At 44.0% G+C, this 21,906-nt stretch overlaps 1 protein-coding gene across 13 annotated transcripts in view; it reads left to right on the plus strand.

Moving 5' to 3' along the window:
- NAV2 (neuron navigator 2) overlaps positions 1-21,906 on the plus strand; it is a 770,363-nt gene that overhangs the window by 722,440 nt on the left and 26,017 nt on the right. For 11 of the 13 annotated variants that reach the window (XM_063608132.1, XM_063608133.1, XM_063608134.1 and 8 more), the window contains 7 exons: positions 3,999-4,082; positions 4,440-4,551; positions 6,508-6,653; positions 9,459-9,631; positions 17,275-17,428; positions 18,615-18,777; positions 19,508-19,608. In XM_063608132.1, the coding sequence (XP_063464202.1) occupies positions 3,999-4,082; positions 4,440-4,551; positions 6,508-6,653; positions 9,459-9,631; positions 17,275-17,428; positions 18,615-18,777; positions 19,508-19,608 (933 nt within the window). The remainder of the gene's footprint in view (positions 1-3,998; positions 4,083-4,439; positions 4,552-6,507; positions 6,654-9,458; positions 9,632-17,274; positions 17,429-18,614; positions 18,778-19,507; positions 19,609-21,906) is intronic. The other 2 variants (XR_008620161.2, XM_055094235.2) reach the window with 1 other exon arrangement.

A 21,906-nucleotide genomic window follows, 5' to 3' on the forward strand; every position in this document is an offset into this window, starting at 1 on the left:
GATGTGAATCCATCTAGTTCTGGACTTTTTTTGGTTGGTAGGCTATTAATTGCTGCCTCAATGTCAGAACTTCTGATTGGTCTTCTCAGGGATTTGACTTCTTCCTGGTTTAGTCTTGGGAGGGTGTATGTGTCCAGGAATTTATCCATTTCTTCTAGATTTTCTAGTTCGTTTATGTAGAGGTGTTTATAGTATTCTCTGATGGTAGTTTGTATTTCTGTGGGATTGGTGGTGATATCCCCTTTATCATTTTCTATTCCATCTTATTTGATTCTTTTCTCCTTTCTTCTGTATTAGTCTGGCTAGCAGTCTATTTTGTTGATCTTTTCAAAAAACGACCTCCTGAATTCACTGATTTTTTGAAGGGTTTTTTGTGTCTCTATCTCCTTCAGTTCTGCTCTGATCTTAGTTATTTCTTGTCTTCTGCTAGCTTTTGAATTTGTTTGCTCTTGCTTCTCTAGTTCTTTTAATTGTGATCTCAGGGTGTCGATTTTAGATCTTTCCTGCTTTCTCTTGTGGGCATTTAGTGCTATAAATTTCCCTCTACACACTGCTTTAAATGTGTCCCAGATATTCTAGTATGTTGTATCTTTGTTCTCATTGGTTTCAAAGAACATCTTTATTTCTGCCTTCATTTCCTTATGTACCCAGTAGTCATTCAGGAGCAGGTTGTTCAGTTTCCATTAGTTGTGTGGTTTTGAGTGAGTTTCTTATTCATGAGTTCTAATTTGATTGCACTGTGGTCTGAGAGTCTGTTTGCTATGATTTCCATTCTTTTGCATTTGCTGAGGAGTGTTTTACTTCCGATTATGAGGTCAATTTTAGAATAAGTGTGATGTGGTGCTGAGAAGAACATATTTTCTGTTGATGTGGGGTTGAGAGGTCTGTAGATGTCTATTAGGTGTGCTTGGTCCAGAGCTGAGCTCAAGTCCTGGATATCCTTGTTAATTTTCTGTTTTGTTCATCTGTCTAATATTGACAGTAGGGTGTTAAAGTCTCCCACTGTTATTGTGTGGGAGTCTAAGTCTCTTTGTAGGTCTCTAAGGACTTGCTTTATGAATCTGGGTGCTCCTGTTTTGGGTGCATATATATTTAGGATAGTGAGCTCTTCTTGTTGCATTGATCTCTTTACCGTCATGTAATGGCCTTCTTTGTATCTTTTTATCTTTCTTGGTTTAAAGTCTGTTTTATTGGAGACTAGGATTGCAACTCTGCTTTTTTTTTTTTTTTTTTGCTTTCCATTTGCTTGATAAATATTCCTTCATCCCTTTATTTTGAGCCTATGTCTGTCTTTGCATGTGAGATGGGTCTCCTGAATACAGCACACTGAAGGGTGTGGGCTCTTTATCCAATTTGTCAGTCTGTGTCTTTTGATTGGGGCATTTAGCCTGTTTACAATAGGAATGCCCGTAAGTGGAGTCATGGGTGACAATCAAATGCAGAACTGAAATCAATGGAAATCCAATCATTTACATTTAACTTTGTCATTCATTTGCAATATGAGGATAGTAAATGTTCTTTGAGACATCCAGACCCTGGCCTGTTTCCTTTGTCAACTATGTGACTGTCATAAATTGTTTGGCTTTTGTTTTGCCACACTCTCCAGGGCAGACTAAAGCATATCTCTTTATTTTAAAATGCAGAGGCACTGTCTCCATGTTTTTTGTTTTTTGTTTTTTTGAGACAAAGTCTCGTCCTGCTCTTTTGCCCAGGCTGAAGCGCAGTGGCACAATCTTGGCTCACTGCAAGCTCCGCCTCCTGGGTTCACGCCATTCTCCTGCCTCAGCCTCCCGAGTAGCTGGGACTACAGGTGCCCACCACCATGCCCAGCTAGTTTTTTGTTTGTTTGTTTGTTTGTTTTTGTATTTTTAGTAGAGACGGGGTTTCACCGTGTCAGCCAGGATAGTCTCGATCTCCTGACCTCAGGGTCCGCCCGCCTTAGCCTCCCAAAGTGCTGGGATTACAGGCATGAGCTACCACGCCTGGCCTGTCTCCATTTTTAATAGAGAGAGGGAGTGCAATCAGAGAGAAGCTAACTATTCCACTTAACATTTCTACTACAAGTAGAAATGCTCCCTGCCAGCGGTTGATTCTAGAGATGTCTTAGCCTCCACCATCCCTGTTTAATGAAGTCTAATAACAGGCCTCTCTTTACCCCTCACATCTCTCCTTAGATTGAAATGTCACTGTGCCTCCTCACAGTGCACGGCAAAAGCTTCTCCCCACCGACCCCCCATGCTTATCCAGCGTTGATTCCTCACTGTGTGTGTCAGTCATCTCCTCCTCTCGAATTTCACAGCATGATCAAATCTCACATCTCCCAAGCTCCTCCCATGTATTCTCTGCCCTTCTCATCCCTCTTGTAGCCCACTGTGTTTCTACTCCCCCGTCTACACCTGTGTTCTCAGGTACTCGCACTCCTCTCATAGTTTCTCTTGTCACTTTCTCATTCCCAAACCTCCTTTTTTCCCCACAAGTGTCCATGCATTTCTGTGTTTTGCAGTACCTGAACAGTTCATAGACCATTTTCACCGGTCTTGTTTCATTTAGCTGAAAATAACCCTGGGAGGAAAATAGATATTGGTACCATTTCATATATGAAGCTGAGGCTGCTAGGATCAGGTGATTTGCTCTGTTATGGGTATTCAGAAGGAACTACAGGGAGAGCTGAAGACCTCTAACTCTAAATCCTGTTCCCTTCCCCTGTACTACACTGCCTCCTTCATCTAAGTGCTTTTCTTTTCAATCCTTTAATTGCTCATCCAACATATATGATTGAGTGGCTGTTTTTGTACCAGCAGTGTGGATACAGTAAGGAGCAAGGTAGACATGGTGTCAGTCCTCATCAAATGCACAATCTGGTGATCCTTCTCATCTGCTGCTCAAATGCCTCTCACTCTTGGACATGCCACTATTCCATTATACAAGTAGAGATTGAAGATTAGAAGATCCTAGCTGCCTAATGGCTTCTTCAGTCTATTGCTGGAAATTCCTTAGCATGACTGTTTGAAACAGCTCCATTCTTTATTTTTGGCTTTAATAACATTACCAGGATTCTCATTCAATCAACTAATATATCACCTACTACTCTGCTTCACAGTCAAAAACTTAGTGTTAGGGCACAAAGTTACCTCTTACCCTTGAAGAGAGTTGCAGAGCAAGTGGCAGTCAGGAAAATGCCACATTTCCCCATTCTTAAACTTACTCTTTTTTTGTATTTTAACATCTCTGAAAATTAGATGCTATTTTACTTATAACTGGAAGCATTTAAAAAATTCTTAGAAATATAAAATAATGGTACATCTTATGTCATATTCTAACAGAAGTGTATAAAACTACGTGAAAGCCTGTGGGAAAGTGGTAACCCTCTGGAGGAACTGGGAAACATTTCTCTGAGGAGGTAGCAGATGGGCCTTTCAGTGGCTTTTTATTAACCAGGATTATAACAAGCAAACTACGCCAATCATTTTGTTTGTTCATTCTACTAACATGCTTAATATGAGCCTCTATTGTGAGCTTAGCACTTGGTGAACAGAAGATCATCCTCCATTGTAGTAGAGAAGACAGACATACATTACCAATTACAAGACTGCATGTATTTTTAACTATGATATCTCAAAGTGTATATCAGAAGTACAGTTTGCTTGTGAGAGTGCATATGAGGGTGTCGTGAAAGTACAAGCCGAGAGCTCTTTACACAGACAGGTAAAAATTATTAGGCAAGGAATGGGAGAAAGGGTTGAGAGGGAAGAACATTTCAGGTAGAGGGGAAAAGATGTACAAGGGCCCTAAGGTGTGAAGGAGCACGGGTTGTTTGAGCAAGTAGAAGACTGGAGTGACTGGATCCCAAAGAGTGGTGGGGAGTGGGATTCAAGAGGAGGCTGAAAAAGTAGCCTAGATCAATGGACCCACAGCATTTTCATCTTTAAGAGCCAGACACCTTCTAAGCACTCTTGCCTTGCAAGGTAATATAACTGAGGTTGTGTCTTCCCCTCCAGGCTCACCTTGTGGCAGCCTTTGAACAGAGTCTTGGTAACATGACAATCAGGCTCCAGAGTCTGACCATGACAGCTGAGCAGAAGGTATGGCAGAAAGGATACTTTAACCCTCCCTACTTGGAGTTAACAACAAACTTGAAAATACTATTCTTTCATTTCAGATCATTGTGTGGATGTTAATGTATTTCTTGAATTGTTAAAGTTTAATTGTAAGGAGTCCAATCTGTTGAGTGAAAATATGACAGATTGATAATGGCATCAATGATAGATCTTGTAGTTATAATCCTACTTTTATGTGTTTGTTCATGCCTGTTGATCCATCTGAAAGGTTTTGTTGAGCTACTTCATTCCCGCTCCTCCTGTGTTGAAGCCAAGTTGTACTTCAGTTGAACTCTGTACAGAATGATTTTAGGCTGACCAATAATTTTTTCTGTTCCCTAGGATTCAGAACTGAATGAGTTAAGAAAAACCATTGAGCTGCTAAAGAAACAGAACGCAGCTGCCCAGGCTGCCATTAATGGAGTAATTAACACACCTGAGCTCAACTGCAAAGGTAAAGTAAGGGAAACAGCCTTTAGCCAGAAGACCTGCCTGCCCTTAGGAGCCCTCCCCTGACATCATATGATGCAACCTCCTTGCTAGAAGACAGTGTCTGCGTAATTCAGCTCCATGTCAGGCGAGCAGGAACTGGAAGGCAAACACCTTTAATCAAGTCACTTCTGGCCTCTACAAAGATGGCTATGGTAGTTCATCTTCTCTGATATATCTGAAAAATGGAAGAAAACATGTTTCTATTGGCAGAGTGTTAAAGTATTTTACAACCCTTAATTTCACTAGCACTTTGATATTTGCATGCTGATATATGGCATAAGCTGAACTGAGTTCCTCCCTTATTTGTCCAAGAAAAGATTTCTTTTTTTTTCTGAGACACTCTTGCTCTGTCACCCAGGTTGAAGTGCAGTGGTGCAATCTTGGCTCACTGCAACCTCTGCTTCCCGGGTTCAAGTGATTCTCCTGCCTCAGCCTCCCAAGTAGCTGGGATTACAGGCATGTGCCACCATGCCTGGCTAATTTATGTATTCTTAGTAGAGACAGGTCTTGCCATGTTGGCTGGGCTGGTCTTGAACTCCTGTCCTCAAGCAATCCGCTCACCTCGGCCTCCGAAAGTGCTAGGATTACGAGCATGAGCCACCATGCCCAGCCCAGGAAAACGTTTCTAAGTGAATTATTTTGTCCTTGTGTATCTTGGGGTAATGTAGGAGTGCAGGTGAGTTAGCTCTCATAACAATAATATTAACAGTAATAGTAATCATAGAAGTAATATGGAGAGCTAGGATTTATGGAACACTTAATATGTTCTAAGGGCAGTGCTAAGTGTTTCAATGATTTCATTATCTGGTTTTCTTTCTACAACAATCTTGTGAGTGTGATTCTGTTCTTTCCTCCTTGTACTGATGAGGACACTAGTGTTCATAGATGAGAGTCACTTTCTTTTTCTTTTTTTGAGACGGAGTCTCACTCTGTTGCCCAGGCTGGAGTGCACTGGCATGATCTCCACTCACTGTAACCTCTGCCTCCTGCGTTCAAGTGATTCTCCTGCCTCCACCTCCTGAGTAGCGGGGACTACAGGTGCATGCGAACACGCCTGGCTGGTTTTTGTATTTTTAGTAGAGACAGGGTTTCACCATGTTGGCCAGGCTGGTCTCGAACTTCTGACCTCAAGTGATCTGCCTGCTTTGGCTTCCTAAAGTGCTGGGATTACAGGCATGATCCACTACACCCAGCCGAGGGTCACTTTTTAAGGTCAGGGATTAGGGAGAAACTGAAGTGAGGCTAGAACCTGATGAGTTGGTTTGACCCTACAACTAGTGTTCTCAAAGACCAGCCTTTAGGTGTAGTTCTGTCCTCATGAGAAAAACTATCTGCAAACTTTATGTCAGATATCACACATTTTCAATATTGGTGTTGTTTAGTCTATTGGGCCTCCCGAAAAAGTGATAATAGCTTTGAAATGGGAAGGATTTGCAAATGAGTTGGCTGGACAGAGTTAAGGGAAAAGAATATCCAGATAGAGGGATAGCACATGGAAGGGCCCTAGATGAGGCAGGCATGGCACTTCCAGAGGGCTGCAAGAAGGCCACTGTGACAGGAGCCCAGAGAGCAGGAGAGGGAGGGGGCTAGCAATGAAGGTGCCAACTGCTCAGTTCACAGGCACATTTCCACACCTATCTAAAGCTTAAGAGCTGATGTTGGGGAAATTCTCCCTACACCTCCCTTGACTTCTGTTTTGTAAAGTGGGGAGAGATAGGCCTCATTTAACTGACCAAAGAGGGCAATGCACTCACCTATTCAAGGATCTTAGAAACAGCTGTAGGGAACAGAGTTGATGTATATGTGGAAAACACCCAGTAGTCCTCAGGTGGGTGGGTTTTGCTTAAAGGGCAAAATCCTGAGATAAAGAATAGGGCTCAGGCTGGCAGCTGCTGAAACACCCTGCCTTGGTCTCCAGGAAACGGCACTGCCCAGTCTGCAGACCTCCGCATCCGCAGGCAGCACTCCTCAGACAGCGTCTCCAGCATCAACAGTGCCACCAGCCACTCCAGCGTGGGCAGCAACATAGAGAGTGACTCAAAGAAGAAGAAGAGGAAGAACTGGGTGAGTGCACATCCACTCTCCTGGGGACTGACGGACAGAGTCAGTTGCAGAACTGGCTGCTGCATCTCCCCAGATAAAGTCCAGCCCAGCTACTATCTGTGGAACATAGCACTTTGGGCGTAGATCCCAGGAAATGGTTTGTGGATGGATTTTTACTAAAATCAATATTGTACTCAGCAAAACACTAGAATCTGTAACATCCCTACCACTTTGTATTTTTTTCTCATTCATGAGACTTTTCATAAAGTACTCATCTTTCATTTCATATGTGTGTCATTTCTTCCTCATTATATGTTGGCCACAAAGTTTCAGGTACTAGAGGAAAGTTATTCTTAAATGGTTTCTTCATAGATCCAAAATATTTTTTGAGCATATTGCTAGTTATCCCATCTTTAGCCATAATCTTTATCTATTTATTATCACAAATGCCTAGGGATAGCATCAAACCAACCCTCTCTTTGAAAACTTTTTGACCATGTCCTATAAATAAAAGTTTCCTAATGTCAGTGTTAGAAGTTAGCAAGTAGTTCTAAACCAGAGGTTGTACCTCAAATAGCAAGTTTAATAGAATCAGTCTCCATTACAGTGTTTCTCCATGTGTTCATAATCCCAATGAGTTATTTGAATTTTTGGACAATGGTGCCTTGAGTGGTTTTTTCCACTCTCCCAGAAAAATTCCACCCCCCACTCTCCATCCAGTTTTTTAATTCTTCTTTAAAGGCTACAGAGCTCTGACTGAGATTTGCTATCCCTTGTCTTCAGTGCAAGAATATCTCAAGTTGATCTGGAGTTGACCAGTGGCCCCATTCCCCATTTGTGCTGACGGCATCCTGTTTCACTAGTAGCTTCAGTGTCCTCATTCATTCTGTACACTTCTCACTCATTTTGTGTTATCTTGGATGGGTGGCGAGGTCTAGTGATACAGACATCAGGGATTTAGTAATTTTGGTTGTCAATGACTTGCATTGGAAGCAAGCTAAAAAGCCAGTCTAGTGTGACCCTCTCATCTTTCTGATTAAATTTTCTTTTTTAAGTTACTAATGGCTCTTAGTCAACTTATTTGTTATGACTAAACACAGATAGGATTAATTCATATTGCTGTCTCTAATATGCAATCGATAAACATGGTCAGCTTTGATTTTCAAAGTGACGAGAGAGATATTTTCTACGAAAAATAGTGGTTATTCCATTTTCTTCAAGAAATAAAACGTGCTTATGTTGCTTTAAGACAACTCCCGCTTATCAGTCAAATCAGGGAAGATGGATAATTGGCATCCTCAGCTAATCCCAAAGCTTAGCTCTGTCTGATCTTTGTAATCTCCTCTTCCACCTGGCTTTTCACCAGAGGTAGAGGCAAGGATTTCAGTTGATGGCTTGTGTCCCTAATCCTTCTGTTTCTGTGACTGCTCTCTGGAAATATTATCAGAGGTAGGAAATGGGAGAGAAAAGGGATCTAGATTTGCCCACAAGCTGGACATGTGGTTTATTATAGATGAAACCTGTTGATGGGAGAAAAATCTCATCAATTTTTAGAATGGCCTGTTTTCTGAATTTTTCAGTGACTAAGAAAACCCCTGGAATGTATTTTCACAAGGAAAAAAGACTTTAGAAAAAGGAAATTACTTTGAAAAGGCCTGTTTTCAAGATGAAACATTAGTTTTTGGCCTAGAAAAATCTGATTATGGCTTTCAGAGAAGACATTGCATTTTAATTCTTTATGTTCTCATTAAAATGTTTAGGTATCCATTTCCTGCAACGGGGGGCGGGGGGGGGGGGGGGAAGAATTTTCAGATCCATCTCATGATTTGGGGAAATTGTAATATACTAGTTCCTTTTCCCCCAATATGGTTAATAAATTTCTTTAAAATAACCATTTTCTGAGTAACAAGTGACATGGCTAATTTGCTGCTTATTAGAGTATCTTCTTATATACACAAATAGCTGAAACTCCTAAGTGGATAGGTTAAGGAGCTATACAGCCATCCAGGGCCAGTGTAACAGTGAAGCTAGAACTGCTCAAAAAGAAGACATCCACTCCAACCTCCCCAGAAATTTAAAGCACAGAGAGGTGACTGACAAGAAAAAAGAAGAGAATGAGAAGCACAGGAAGGTGGGAGGCAGCCATTTCAGCCAGACAGGGAAAAGCTGGAAGAACTGGAATTGTAGAGGACTCCCCAACCTGCTATTCCCTTCCTTTCAGAAGGGAGGAACATGCCCCCAGTGCTTTTAAAGATCTGTGTTCCTACTGGAAACCTCCCCTGTGTGTGGTGTTTATTATTAGCCATGTTGTGTCTGAAAGTCCGAAGCTTTCCCTGTCACTGGCTTTCTCTGTTAAAAAATTGTCTTTTTTCCTCCCCCTTCCCCATTTTTGCTTGCGTTTTCTCTGGCAGGTCAATGAGGTAAGCAAGACCAACTTTAATATCAGATACCAAGCTAACCCATCCATTGATATGACTAACCTCATCCGCATCCATCACCGTGTCTGAGCATCCTGCTTTGTTGCTGTGTAACCTCATCTTCCCAACATCCATCTGCTGAGCCAGACTCTGTGTTGCTGTTGGCATCTAGTCTTGAACCAAGAGTAGGCATGGAATGTTACCCACAGATGCAGTCCCTCAAGCTGGCAACACCAGATAACTCTTCCTCCCTTAATGCACTGATTCAAAAGAGCTCTTGGGAACCTCTTCCATTGGTGGGGGGAAAAACATGGGAGAATTAATCGCTTTTTTGTGTGCATGTCTCTGTTTTGCCAAGGTCTAAGCATTGGTTGCCCCCGCTGTGAGACTGACAGTCTTGTATATTCAGTTACGCAGCTCCTTCAAGCAAGCTTTCGGGAAGAAGAAGTCCCCAAAATCTGCATCCTCTCATTCAGACATTGAGGAGATGACGGATTCTTCTTTGCCTTCCTCACCAAAGTTACCACACAATGGGTCCACAGGTTCCACCCCACTGCTGAGGAATTCTCACTCCAACTCTCTGTAAGTCTGTCTGCCTAGTCAGATAACATCTTTGGCCCCTGAGAACCTTCTCCAGTAGGAATGGCTAGGAGTCCTGTTATGACACATCTGCTCCTTGGGATCCTTTATGCTTTGCTTTAATAGGACTGTGCATGTTCTTTCAATGCTTTAGGACTGGGAAAGTTGAAAGAGAAAAGAAACTTAGGTTTTCGTTCTGACGGTGTCAATATCCATAACTAACTTGTTGGCCTTAAGCGGGTTACTTAAGTTCTCTTTGTTTCCATACCTTTGTATATCAATTTGGGATAATGGTTTTTGTGTACGTATCCTAGCCCTAAGAATTGAATGAGATAAATGGATACACAGGAGCTTGCTTCCTGCAGCAGTAAGAAAGGCTGGCCCTGCTCAGTAGGGCTGAATTTCTTTTGAAATCATGGTGTTCCAGGTCTAGAATTAAAGAACTGGAGCACAGGTAGTCTGCAAGGAAAGTTGTCAGAGAGATGAGACAGTGCATGGGAGAAGAGGGAAGTCATGGCCAGGGTCAGGACAGCCACTGAGATAGGGTTAGAGAAAGAAGTTTGGTTGTATAAACTTCAGTTTCCTCACTAGTAAAAAATAGGGTTCATTACATCTACTTCACTGGATTCTTGGGAAGGCCAAGTTAAATACTATGCATGAAGGGCCTTTTCCGTGCTGTTCCATCTTTCTTCATTCTCAGGGGGCCAGGTCTGTGCCGCTGACCCTAAGTCCACTTAACCAGCCAGCCCACTGAAGACAGCATAAGTGTCTTAAGGCTCTGCCTTAGCAGCTTACCAGATGGGTAGAGGGAGTACAGGCAAAATCAGAGGCCAGGTCTTTGTAGTATACCAACTGCATGGGAGTGGAAGAGGGGAAACAGAGGATAGTAGGGTTATGAAATTTTTTTGGTTTTGTTTTCGTTTTTGAGATGGAGTCTTCATCTGTTGCCCAGGCTGGAGTGCAGAGGCATGATCTCGGCTCACTGCAACTTCTGCTGCCCAGGTTCAAGCAATTCTCCTGTCTCAGCCTCCTGAATAGCTGGGACTACAGGCGCATGCCACCATGCCCGGCTAATTTTTGTAGTTTTAGTAGAGACGAGGTTTCACCATATTGGTCAATCTGGTCTTGAACTCCTGACCTCAGGTGACCCACCTGCTTCGGCCTCCCAAAGTGCTTGGATTACAGGCATGAGCCACTGCACCCAACCAGGGTTATGACTTTTAAGCAACCTCACCCACTATTGAAACATGGCCCTGTCAGGGTCTCTACTTTACTGAGTTAGATGATCAATTCCTCTTTTCTTGGAGAACACCCTAGTAAAAGATAGCCACAGGGATGTGTACTTCCTACTGCTATGGGTGAGGGTAAAACTGAATGGGGGAAGGAAGAAGGACACTGAGGGACTGGACTTCGGTTTGGCCCTGCAGTGCCCAGCCCAGTGCCCTGTGTTATTTTGAGTGAAGAATTAGACAAATGACTGAGAGAGTGTGTCCTCCTCCATCTGCAGAGTGCCTAAGGAAAGAGTAAAGAACCAGTTGCCTGTGACTCTCACACATGCCATCATCCCAAAGCATCCCAACTCAGTTGTCTCCTGACCAGGAGAAAAAGGAACTCATCATGTCTTCTTTATTTATTGATTTAAACTTTTTGTATAGCAACCTGTGTGAGCAGAGCACTATTCCAGATGCTCTGAAGAGACCAAAAAGGGGTTAACCAAGCCAGGTGCAGTTACTGTCGCCTGTAATCCCAGTGCTTTGGGAGGCCAAGGAGGGAGGATTGCTTGAGGCCAAGAGCTGGCAACCAGCCTGGTCAACATAGTGAGACTCTGTCTCTACAAAAAAAAATTTTTTTTAATCGGTCAGGCATGGTGTTGCATACTTGTAGTCCCAGCTACTTGGGAGGCTGAGGTAGGAGGGTCACTTGAGCCCAGGAATTTGAGACTCCAGTGAGCTGTGATCACCCTGTACTCCAGCCTGGGTGACAGAGTAAGGCCATGTCTCCGTTTAAAAAAAAAAAAAAAAAGTTAAACAGATTCTGCACCCCTGAGAAGAGTAAATACTAGTGGAGACATGACATAGTACAGTTCATTCTACTCCTGAACTTTCATTCTGAAGGCCCCATTCTCAGCTGTGGTTACGATAAAGTACAAGACAAAGTTCCTACTCATGGACCCTGTATACCAAGAGAGGAGGTGAATGTTAAACAAATAAATCCTGAATAAACTAGGAAAATTAGAGAGTGCTAAGGGCTAATGCTGTGAATTAAAACAGTGCTGAGATACAGAGTACCTTGGCAGCAACTTTAGATGGGGTGGTCAGAAAAGAGCCCTCTGAGTAGGTGACATTTCAGCTGAATCTGCATGCCAGGGGGAGCCACTGGGTTAGTTTCAGCGTGTAACATTAGCTGCTGTAACAAACTCAGCCCAACGCTCAGCAGCTTTACATATGACTGTTTATTTCTTGCTCACTCCAAACCCAGTGCAGATAGTCCTAGTCAGCAGGTGGCCTGCCCTCTAGTGATGTAGGCACTGAGGCTCCCGCCATCCACAGGGCCCAGTCCACTGCTCAACATTCTGTGTCCAGCCAGTGGGCGTGGAGGTGTGGAGAGTGCAGAGGAACCTGCAGGAGGGTTTTAAGGACCAGGCCTAGAAGAGGCTTATGTCGCCTCTTCCCACAGTCCACTGACCAGGACTCAAAGCCATACCACCTGCAGCAGAAGAAGTGAAGGAGGAAATGGGCTTTGGTGAACACATAGCAGCCTCTGCCACCCCAGCCTCCCAATGAGCAGGGCAGTCTTCCTGACCCAAAAAATAAATAACACAAGGAGCCTGATGTAGAAACAGGTTCGATGTGTCTGAAACAGAGAGGGATGGACAGCGTGACTTCCCACATATGCGAAGAGGCTACAGCCACAGACATAGTCAGGGCCTAGAACACGCAAGGCTTTGAAGTGAATTCGCATCCGATTTCATGTATAATGGGTGGGTGTGGTGGAGTTTGAAACAGGAATATGAGATAATCTGAATTTACAAAGATCAGTCTCTGTTCTGTGTATAAGGAATATGGGGAAGGGAGATCACCCAGGGGCTCTTAGCCACTCTGGCCCACTTTTTCTTTGAACATTCCAATCACACTCTCCACCTCAAGGCCTGTGTCCTTCCTGTGTCCTCTGCCTGGTATGCTCTTCCCTCAGATATTTATTTCCTTAGGTCTCTGCTCAATGTGACTTAATGAATAAGGCCTTGCCCATTCACTTGCATAAACCAACATTCCACCATGAGCCAGTGCTCCCCATGGTCCCTTTGCCCCTGCTTCATTTTTCCCCATTGTTCATGTTGCCCCCTGACACCTGACATAGAGGTTTTCCTTGATTATTTGTTCTCTGTCCCCCACCCCAACCCCAGATCTACAGTAGAAGCTCCATGGAGGTAAGTACTGTATTGGTTTTGCAGGCACTCAAATATTTGGTGGAAAGAATGAGCCACTGATAACAGTAGTGAGTTCTGGATGTATTTAGGATATATTCTTGAAGAAAAGTTGACAGTGTATGGTGATGGATCAGATGTGAGTGCAAGGGAAAGAGGAGAGCCATCCTGGGATATTCCTAGATTTACAACTTGAGTACCTGGGATGAGTGGGAGACACAGAGTGGGGCAGAGTGGGGAGTCAGAGCACTACTTTGGTTCCATTAAATTTGAGGTGCCAGCAGACATCCATATCCAGGTCAACCAGCCTGGACTTCCTAGAGGTGTAGATTTGGGAGACACAGACTTATTGGTGGTGTCGAAAGCTGGGCAACTGGAAGAGTTCTCCAAGGGGCTGAATGAAGACGAAGATGATCAGAGGGCAAGAGGGCAAGAGGACTGAGCTCTGGGGCACTCTGATATTTGAAGTTCAGAAAGAGGGAGTTACAGCTGCCGGCCAGCAAGGTGGGAGGAAACCTGGGAGCAGAGAGGAGAAACTGTTGCTGGAGGGAGTAGGAACGGGGCCAGATGCTGCTGGGCGGCCAAGTAAGATGAGCAGAGAGAGGCGGTGATGCACTCAGCTGTGCAGGACCATGGCCGAACTATCCTCCAAGCCACTCACTTTCCCCAGAGGAATCAGGTGGGGTTGGCTCCTGGCTCCCCAGCCCTTTTCTTACATTCCACAGCATCCATGCACACTGGAGATGTTTGTTTTTGGTCTCGTTTTCCAAAGGGTAGGCTGAGAGCAAATGCTTGTTTCCAACCTCGAAGGGTTTGTAAGAATGTGCAAATCTAGATGTGAGAGGGAGTTCAAAGACAAAACCATAGGCAGAGGAGTTGGGCTTAGGAAATTCCCCAATCCGTGGGCGAAAGGAATGGTAGTTGTGGTAAGGCAACGTTTTCCCACACTCGAGGCATTTTAAAATTAGGTATGCCACCAGCCCTGACTGTGGACGAGACAGTGGAAAAAGGCTTGAATCACAGTTAAGGGACTGAGTAGGGAAAAACACACATAAGGTGTCTTCAGTAAGCAGTTTATGAAGTGGACAAGCATGTATTGAGCGCCTAGTGGGTATAGTTCAGGAACACAGGCTCTAGAGCTGAGCAGACCTGCCAGGTTTGAATCTGCCTCTATCATTTTTACATGGTGCAGTCTTGGGCCTGTTTGTGTCCATGTCTCTGCCTCCCCATTTTAAAACTGGAGATAATTACAGTACCTCTTCATGGAGTGAGTAATGTACAAAGGAAATGGAATAATATACTTCAACTACCTAGCCCATTTGTTTAGGTATTCCATAAGCATTTGTTAGGTACCCATTATGTAAATGTGATCAGATACCAGAAATGATGCAGAGAATAACCCTGGTCCCTGAGGAGCCAGCAGCCAAGCAGAGGTGACATGTTAAGTTGAAATGAAATTATCAGCGATACAGCATAAGTCTAGTCAGGGAAGGAACTAGGGGAGAAGGCTCTGTCTTGGGCATTAGGATTAGGGACTAAAGCTTAGTTAAGGCTGCTGCAAAAGAATGTGTTTTCTTTTTTTTTTTTGAGACTGAGTTTCGCTCTTGCCTCCCAGGCTGGAGTGCAGTGGCGCAATCTTGGCTCACTGCAACCTCGACCTCTCAGGTTCAAGCGATTCTCCTGCCTCAGCCTCCTGAGTAGCTGGGATTACAAGTGCCTGCCACCAAAGCTACACCACCCAGCTAATTTGTGTATTTTTAGTAGAGACGGGGTTTCGCCGTGTTGGCCAGGCTTGTCTCGAACTCCCGACCTCAGATGATCCACCTGCCTCAGCTGGGATTACAGGAGTGAGCCGCCACGCCGGGCCAAGAATGTGTTTTCAACATCATGTCTACGTTATAGGGCATCTGTCTCATGAGGCCTCATCATTGTGTGTTTCTGAGAGCTGGCTGATTCTGGAGGAGCATAGGGAGGACAGAGTCCTCCCAACACAGACTTTCTTCATTTCAGTTTGGTACCGTTTGTAAAGTCAAGGGTTTAGGCCAAGCTCTGCAAAGTAACCCATGTGATACGTTCCATAACATGAGTGCCAAGAAGGTGTTTTCTCTCTTGCTGAGAGCTTTCTGGGAAAAGGGTGCAGATCAGGTGAAGATGACTTGAGCAAGGTGCCTTATCGTGGAGTGCTGGACAGACCAGCCTCACATGGTGTCAGCCAGAACAGACTGTTCTCTGCAGTGAATCTGAGCCTTCAAGATTCATGTAGGACATGATTTGGCTAAGAAGGGAGTATCACAGTGGAATTTTGTTCAGACTTTACACTCCATTTAAATCAAGAAACCATAGTCTTCTCAAGATAGAACCAGTTTTTGCAAGCTCCTCCTGCAAACCTCCCAAACCAAAGAAAAAAAAAAAAGCATGGTTCTATCAGTAAACCTCACAAACCACAGGCTATTCAAAGTACAGAGAGCTGAGAAAGAAAGGATGTTGCAAATTCTAAAGACATTTCTGTCTCGCCCTTTTAGCCCTGAATCTATTGGCTTCAGTCTCTCAAAAGTGTGAGATGGAAATAATTAGATCATTTTCAGGAGTTCTTTGGGTTTTTCAATAAGATTTTGAAGCTAAGAATCTTCCTTGGTGACTGGTAACTTTTAAAAACATAAGGTGGTTTTACCGTGTCTCTCAAATCAAAAAAGTTCAGGTTCAGGTCAAGAAAAGAGCAACAGAAACATTTGGCTATTCAAGTGTTAAATTTTTCTTCCAGTTCTTTCTGCCCCCGAAATACAATTTCATCTCTTTTAACAATTTTATAAATCATTTTCCTTTGGGAATTAAAATTTCCACACCCTCACCCAGTTTTACAGGTCAGGTTTTGTTTGGCCCCAAACCCATAGCTTGGGTCTTGGAGAGCAGACTCATGTGATCATTTATTTCTGCAGAGACCACATGCTTATCATCTCCTTTAGACATAATCAGCTTCAGCTTTGTAACTTTATGAACTTGAGAATGGGGGTGTTTGGGGTTGTTTTTCTGTTTTCAGTCCAAGAAATGTCAAAGCTTTCTATTCTGGATCACCCAGTAACCCAGATGCTAAGATCGTTGAAACTCACAGAACTATTTTTTTTAAGAGAACTATCTTTCCTAACATTGCAATTCATCACGACTTGTATGATCTTCTACTTTGTGCTGATTTGCCAGGTGTTTGAAGAGCAAACCTAAGTAACTAAGGAGCCTAAGCTAGAAGAACCACCTCTTCAGAAAGAGGAACTCTACAGGGTCCCATGGTGACCTTGACCTGGTGTGCAGCAGGGAAAAGAAGATAATTAGCCAGGCTGTTGCAGAGTTTTCAGATACAACTTTGGCTTGCCTGTCACACCATCCCGTCTGTTCTCTAACTCCCTGAAGAGGTTTCCCTTCTTGCCCTGAGTGTGTTAAGCAGTGTGGGGGCTGAGAGAACTAAAGAAGGTTGATCTGTCTAGACACTTTTAGGGGAGTGAGTTTTCAGAATGTGATCAGGAACAGATTAACACCTTCCACGCATATCTTTAGGTTTCATCCCCATTTTGGCAAATAAAAATCACCCCTCAGTTGTTTAATAAAGAAGTTTCTAATCTTTAAAACAGTAAGCTGACCCTGCTTCTCTGAGTCGGTTTGGAACTCAAGGGCGTGTGGTGTCATGGAAGCCCAGCTGTGTACACATGGTGGGGGAGGGGGTTATCAAACTGGAAGGTTACTACTCTCTTTTGCCAGCTCCTGCTTATCCTTATATTCCTGGAATTTTGCTGAAAGGCACACCAAAGCCATTCTGATTGCCAGAGCTCAGCAAAGAAAGAATGTAGAGAATGAAATCTTGTCTCTAAAAATAAAAATAAAAATAAAATTTAAAAAGTGAAACCACAAAAAGCAGGAAAAGAGTGAAAGACAAAAATAGGAACAAAGAAAAAGGACAACAAATAGAAAGTAACAATACAGTAAATAATAATCTAACTATATTAACGATTTTAAACATCAGTGGTCTAAATAAACCAATGTAAAGAAGAAAAAAAGAATACAGAGAAGGAATAAAATCTGTTTTCAGGTGCTTTTGGCATTGTCACCCCCAGGAAGCACCAGGCAGCTGGTTATTCACAGTTACTGCTAAACAAACCTGATGATTGATGTGGACCAGTGTTCAGTAGGGGACTAAAAGGAGCTGCTTTCATCAGTAACATTCCTCTTTCCCTAGAATTTCAGAATGCATGGATAGTGAAGCTGAGACCGTCATGCAGCTCCGAAATGAGTTAAGAGACAAGGAGATGAAGCTGACGGATATCCGCTTAGAAGCTCTCAGTTCTGCCCACCAGCTGGACCAGCTCCGGGAGGCCATGAACAGGATGCAGGTGAGAGCCCAGGAGCATGGGCTGAGCTCAAGGCTGTCTATGAAGGAGCTCCCAGAGGCTGCTCTCCACTAAGCCCTGAGGGCTACATCAGAATCTGGTGGCAGCCCTCACTTTCCCAGCCTCTATCTCTTTTCAGTCCCTCCCACACATTGCTCAAAGACCAGTCTTTTGGAAGAATAAGAGTACCCATGCTCTTCCTTTACGTAATACTTTTGGTGACTCCCCTGGTGCCTGTGGCATGTGGTACAGTCTCCTTCAGCTGGCCTTCAAGGCCTTCTGCAGGGTCATTTCCACTGTTAATCCACACCACCCTCCCCAGCTCCTCTTCCCAGAATCTACTCGCCAGCCAGATGGAGTCGCTGACTGCCCCCTTTGCATCCTTGGAAATTCCTCTTTCATATTGTTCCCTCCACTGGGTATATTCCTCGGCACATCCAAGTTAGACCCTTCCCTTAATGCTCGGCCTGATTCCTTTCCAAGTCTTGCAGCTGGAGAGTTAGTACCCTTATCTGAGTATTCTTGTAGATTTGTTCTTACAGCCCCTCCCACCTTCTGCCATGGAGTGAAGACATTTGGGTCTTCTGGGCTTTTTGCATACCTTTCTGTGGACGTAGCACCAATGCCTTGCACATTGTAGGTTCTTCATGAATATTCATAGAATGAAAGATACCTCTAGAGTCTGCTGGGACCTTAATGGAGTCAGTGTTTCGCAAAGGAGGTTCCCTGAAACACTCTTTCCATGAGAAGCTCTATGAAAGGAGAATACCTTGATCAAATATGTTTGGAAAATGCTGCACACCATGTGCCTCTGTTCAATTCATGGCGTAGAGGAGCTCATTAAAGATTCTGAGAAGTCCTGCAGGAAAGAAGCCTGTAAAAGCCAGAGTTGCACAAACCTCTTAGATCATAAGACTGTTTTTCACTTAACCCTCAAGCAGCAGACTCTGGGAAGCATTTCAGAGGTCTTTTCAAAGGCCTGTTCTCTGAATGGATGGATCTCCCGTGGCAGCATGTCTTGTGTCTACAGCAGGGTTAGCAAACACTGCTAAATCTCTCTGAGGGTGTTGTTCGCCTTGGGTGGAAGACCAGCCTGGTTTCTGCAGGGAACTTTCAGATCCTTCCTTCAGAAAAATCTTGTTCACATTACTTCTGCCTACTAAGGGAGCTTCTCCATTACTCTTTGCAGAGTGAAATAGAGAAGCTGAAAGCTGAGAATGATCGGCTGAAGTCAGAGTCTCAAGGCAGTGGCTGCAGCCGGGCTCCTTCCCAAGTGTCCATCTCTGCCTCCCCGAGGCAGTCCATGGGCCTCTCCCAGCACAGCTTGAACCTCACTGAGTCAACCAGCCTGGGTGAGTGGCCTACAGGGTTTGGGGGCAGGAATGGACCTACAGCTGGCACCCTGATCTCTAAGCGAGAACCCCAAAATAAGCAGATCAACAGATCAAATGGAGAGGCAAGAGGCGTGTGTGCACTTGGGGTGTGTATGTGTCTGGGTGTGAGTCTGCTACCAACATGAGCCCAGCCGTTAGACTGCTCTCATGCTTTGCTCCAGCACCCCAAATTCTCCAAGCCCTGAGCTTGGATCCCCTCGCCCACCATGCTGAGTTTGTTTGATCCATTTTAAGAGGCTGACCTGCAAGCTGAATGCTGTACACAAACCCCATAGTAGCAGGTCTCAGTTGAGGCAGTGGCTTGGTCTATGATCTTCCTGCCTTCAGGATGGATTCCAGGCTGGCGCAACCATCAGTGAACACAATCTAGGTTTTCTTTGTAAGCGTATTAAGGCTGATGCTTTTATTTTTTATCCATGATGCTGCTGCTGTTGTTGTTTTGGTTGAGTCTCTCCCTCGCACTTCCATCCGGCAAGGTGCATTGTCAGCCTACTGGTTCTTTGGTTGGTCCACCATTGGTTTCTGTGATTGCATTCTCCATTTTGCCCTCTCCTCTTCCCCTTCCCCCCCACCCCCTGCACCCTGACACCTGTTTGTCCCGCTGCTGTGCCAACCAGCAGCGGGGGTGTCAGGAAGCTGGCTTTGCTGTCCCCATGTGCCTAAGGCTGTTGATGTTTTCCATTCGCAGACATGTTGCTGGATGACACTGGTGAATGCTCGGCTCGGAAGGAAGGAGGCAGGCATGTTAAGATAGTTGTCAGCTTTCAGGAGGAAATGAAGTGGAAGGAGGTTAGTTGGATCCCTTTCCCTGCTTTGCCTGTCCCTCCCCCAGGTAGAACTACCTAGCTTAGTGATCTAATTGTAAAACCTCTATCACCTTGGAGCCTAAGGTGATTTGGAAATACTACTAACCCTTCTCTTAACTAACCATAATCCCTTGCAGCATTCTGACACAAGTAAAGTGTGCGAACGGCATTTCCCTTTCTCGTGTGCTTGAAAGTCTAATAAAGAATACTAAAAATGGTCCCACGTTTCACTTTCATGTAATTAACTAAACACTAACATCCATTGGAAAGGGCCTTTCTGAATGTAATATACTCCCAAAGCACTTCAGAGGCAGCTATGCACATTCAGCATGTAAGGTACAGAAGTAAGCTGACCACATGCAGCCGACCAAGAGCACCAGTTTTATCGGTCATCAGTCACCAAGAGTAGACATCTTGGTAGACATCAAGGGATGGAGATGCCAAGCCCTGGGAGCATGCAGGTGGCTGAAAATAGAGCTAGTGGGGCGTCCTGACTCCCCAAGGCTGGGGAATCTGAGTTTTCCTAGTACGGTTTCTGTTCACTTCCAAAGTCTAGGAACTTCCAGAGTCTATACCACTGCCAGAGACTGTTTTGGGATGGGGGCTAGAGCTGATATTGAAAGTTGAATTTTAGCCAGTGATTAAAACCCAGTGATGCTTTGAATGACTATTTCTCGAATAAATGTGAAAAGGCCTCATGAGTCACCATTTCAAGTTCCCTTGTGTTTTTTGTTTGTTATTTCTTAGTATTTCTAGCCAACATGCTATTGTAGTTTCAGACAGCTAGGGAACCCACAGAGCAAAGCGTCTGCAGCCAGACCTTTCTTAGGGGATTCAGCTTTGTGGCTGGCTTGCTAGCCTCACTATAGGGGGTAAGCTCAGCATTTTGGCACTTCCATTAGCGTCATCTAGCCATGAAATATACAATAGATAGCTCCGTTTTCAAAACATAGCTAGTAAAGTGATGGACTATTAGGGGAAACTCGTTCTTTTTTCTTTTCTTTATCTTTTTTTTTTTTTTTTTTGAAGACAGAGTCTCACTCTGTTGCCCAGGCTGGAGTGCAGTGGTGCGATCTCGGCTCACTGCAACCTCTGCCTCCCAGGTTCAAGCGATTCTTCTGCCTCAGCCTTCCAAGTAGCTGGGACTATAGGTACCTGCCACCATGCCCGGCTAATTTTTGTATTTTTAGTAGAGATGGGGTTTCACCATATTGGCCAGGCTGGTCTCAAACTCCCAACCTTGTGATCCACCTGCCTCGGCCTCCCAAAGTGTTGGGATTATAGGCATGAACCACCACAGCCGGCTGGGAAACTCATTCTTACAGTAAATGCAGGTTATACCTTGTGGACTATTTATTCTAGTGATTGTCAATATGAACAGATAGAGCATACCTTTTACAAAAGTTTACAAGTCACCTTCAAAAGTTATATTATTCTGCATCACTACAGCATACAGGTGAGGTTGGTTGACCAGGGATTATTATCCTCATTATACAATTGAGAAACCCAAGACCCCAAACATTACTTATTTGAAGCCAGGGGCAAGTGGTGGGGTCAGATCATGTCACTGCAAGACTGGTGCTCTTTTCTCTGCTGATTTTGCTTAGCCGCCATATGACACCTCCCCCACCTCCGCCCAACCACGCTCCTGACTCTGATCCTTATGAGCATGTAAAAACCCAATATTATGGCATGTTCTATCAGCTTTTCTTTTATCACTGTGATCTGGTTAGCTGCCACTACGCAAAGCCCTGTGAACAGAGATGCAAAAGAGTTAGAAAAAGATGTTTTGAGAGTATTCTTCCCAGAGTTTTACTAATTTTCTGAGTTGCACATGTTTTAAGTTTTAACAAGAATAAAAACAATAAATGTTATTTAAAAACAAGATAGAAGAAAAAATAGAAACACATTTTGTCCTGACAATGTTTAAGATCTAGTAAGGAGGTAAACTTGATATGCAAAAATACGACAGAAATACCTAAAACTAAATATAAATTAGTACAGAATGTATCATTATATAAGTTATGTACAGAATTGCTGAAGCAATTTAAGCTCTGAGCCTGATGGGGTTAATCACTGAAGGCTTCCTGGAAGAGGTGAGTTTATAAGCAAGGTTTGAAAAGAGAGAGATGCTAGACAGATGTGGAGAGAGTTCCATACAAGGAATATGTGATTTATGCCCTGTCTGACACATTTACTTAGCCAAAGTTTCCATATTCCAGAGAGGAAATCCTCTCTTCCTGACTCTTGGAACGCTGTTTTAGCAGTAAAGCAGGGAAAG

This window comes from Pan paniscus, chromosome 9 (genome assembly GCF_029289425.2).
Source record: "Pan paniscus chromosome 9, NHGRI_mPanPan1-v2.0_pri, whole genome shotgun sequence".
Lineage (NCBI taxonomy): Eukaryota > Metazoa > Chordata > Mammalia > Primates > Hominidae > Pan > Pan paniscus.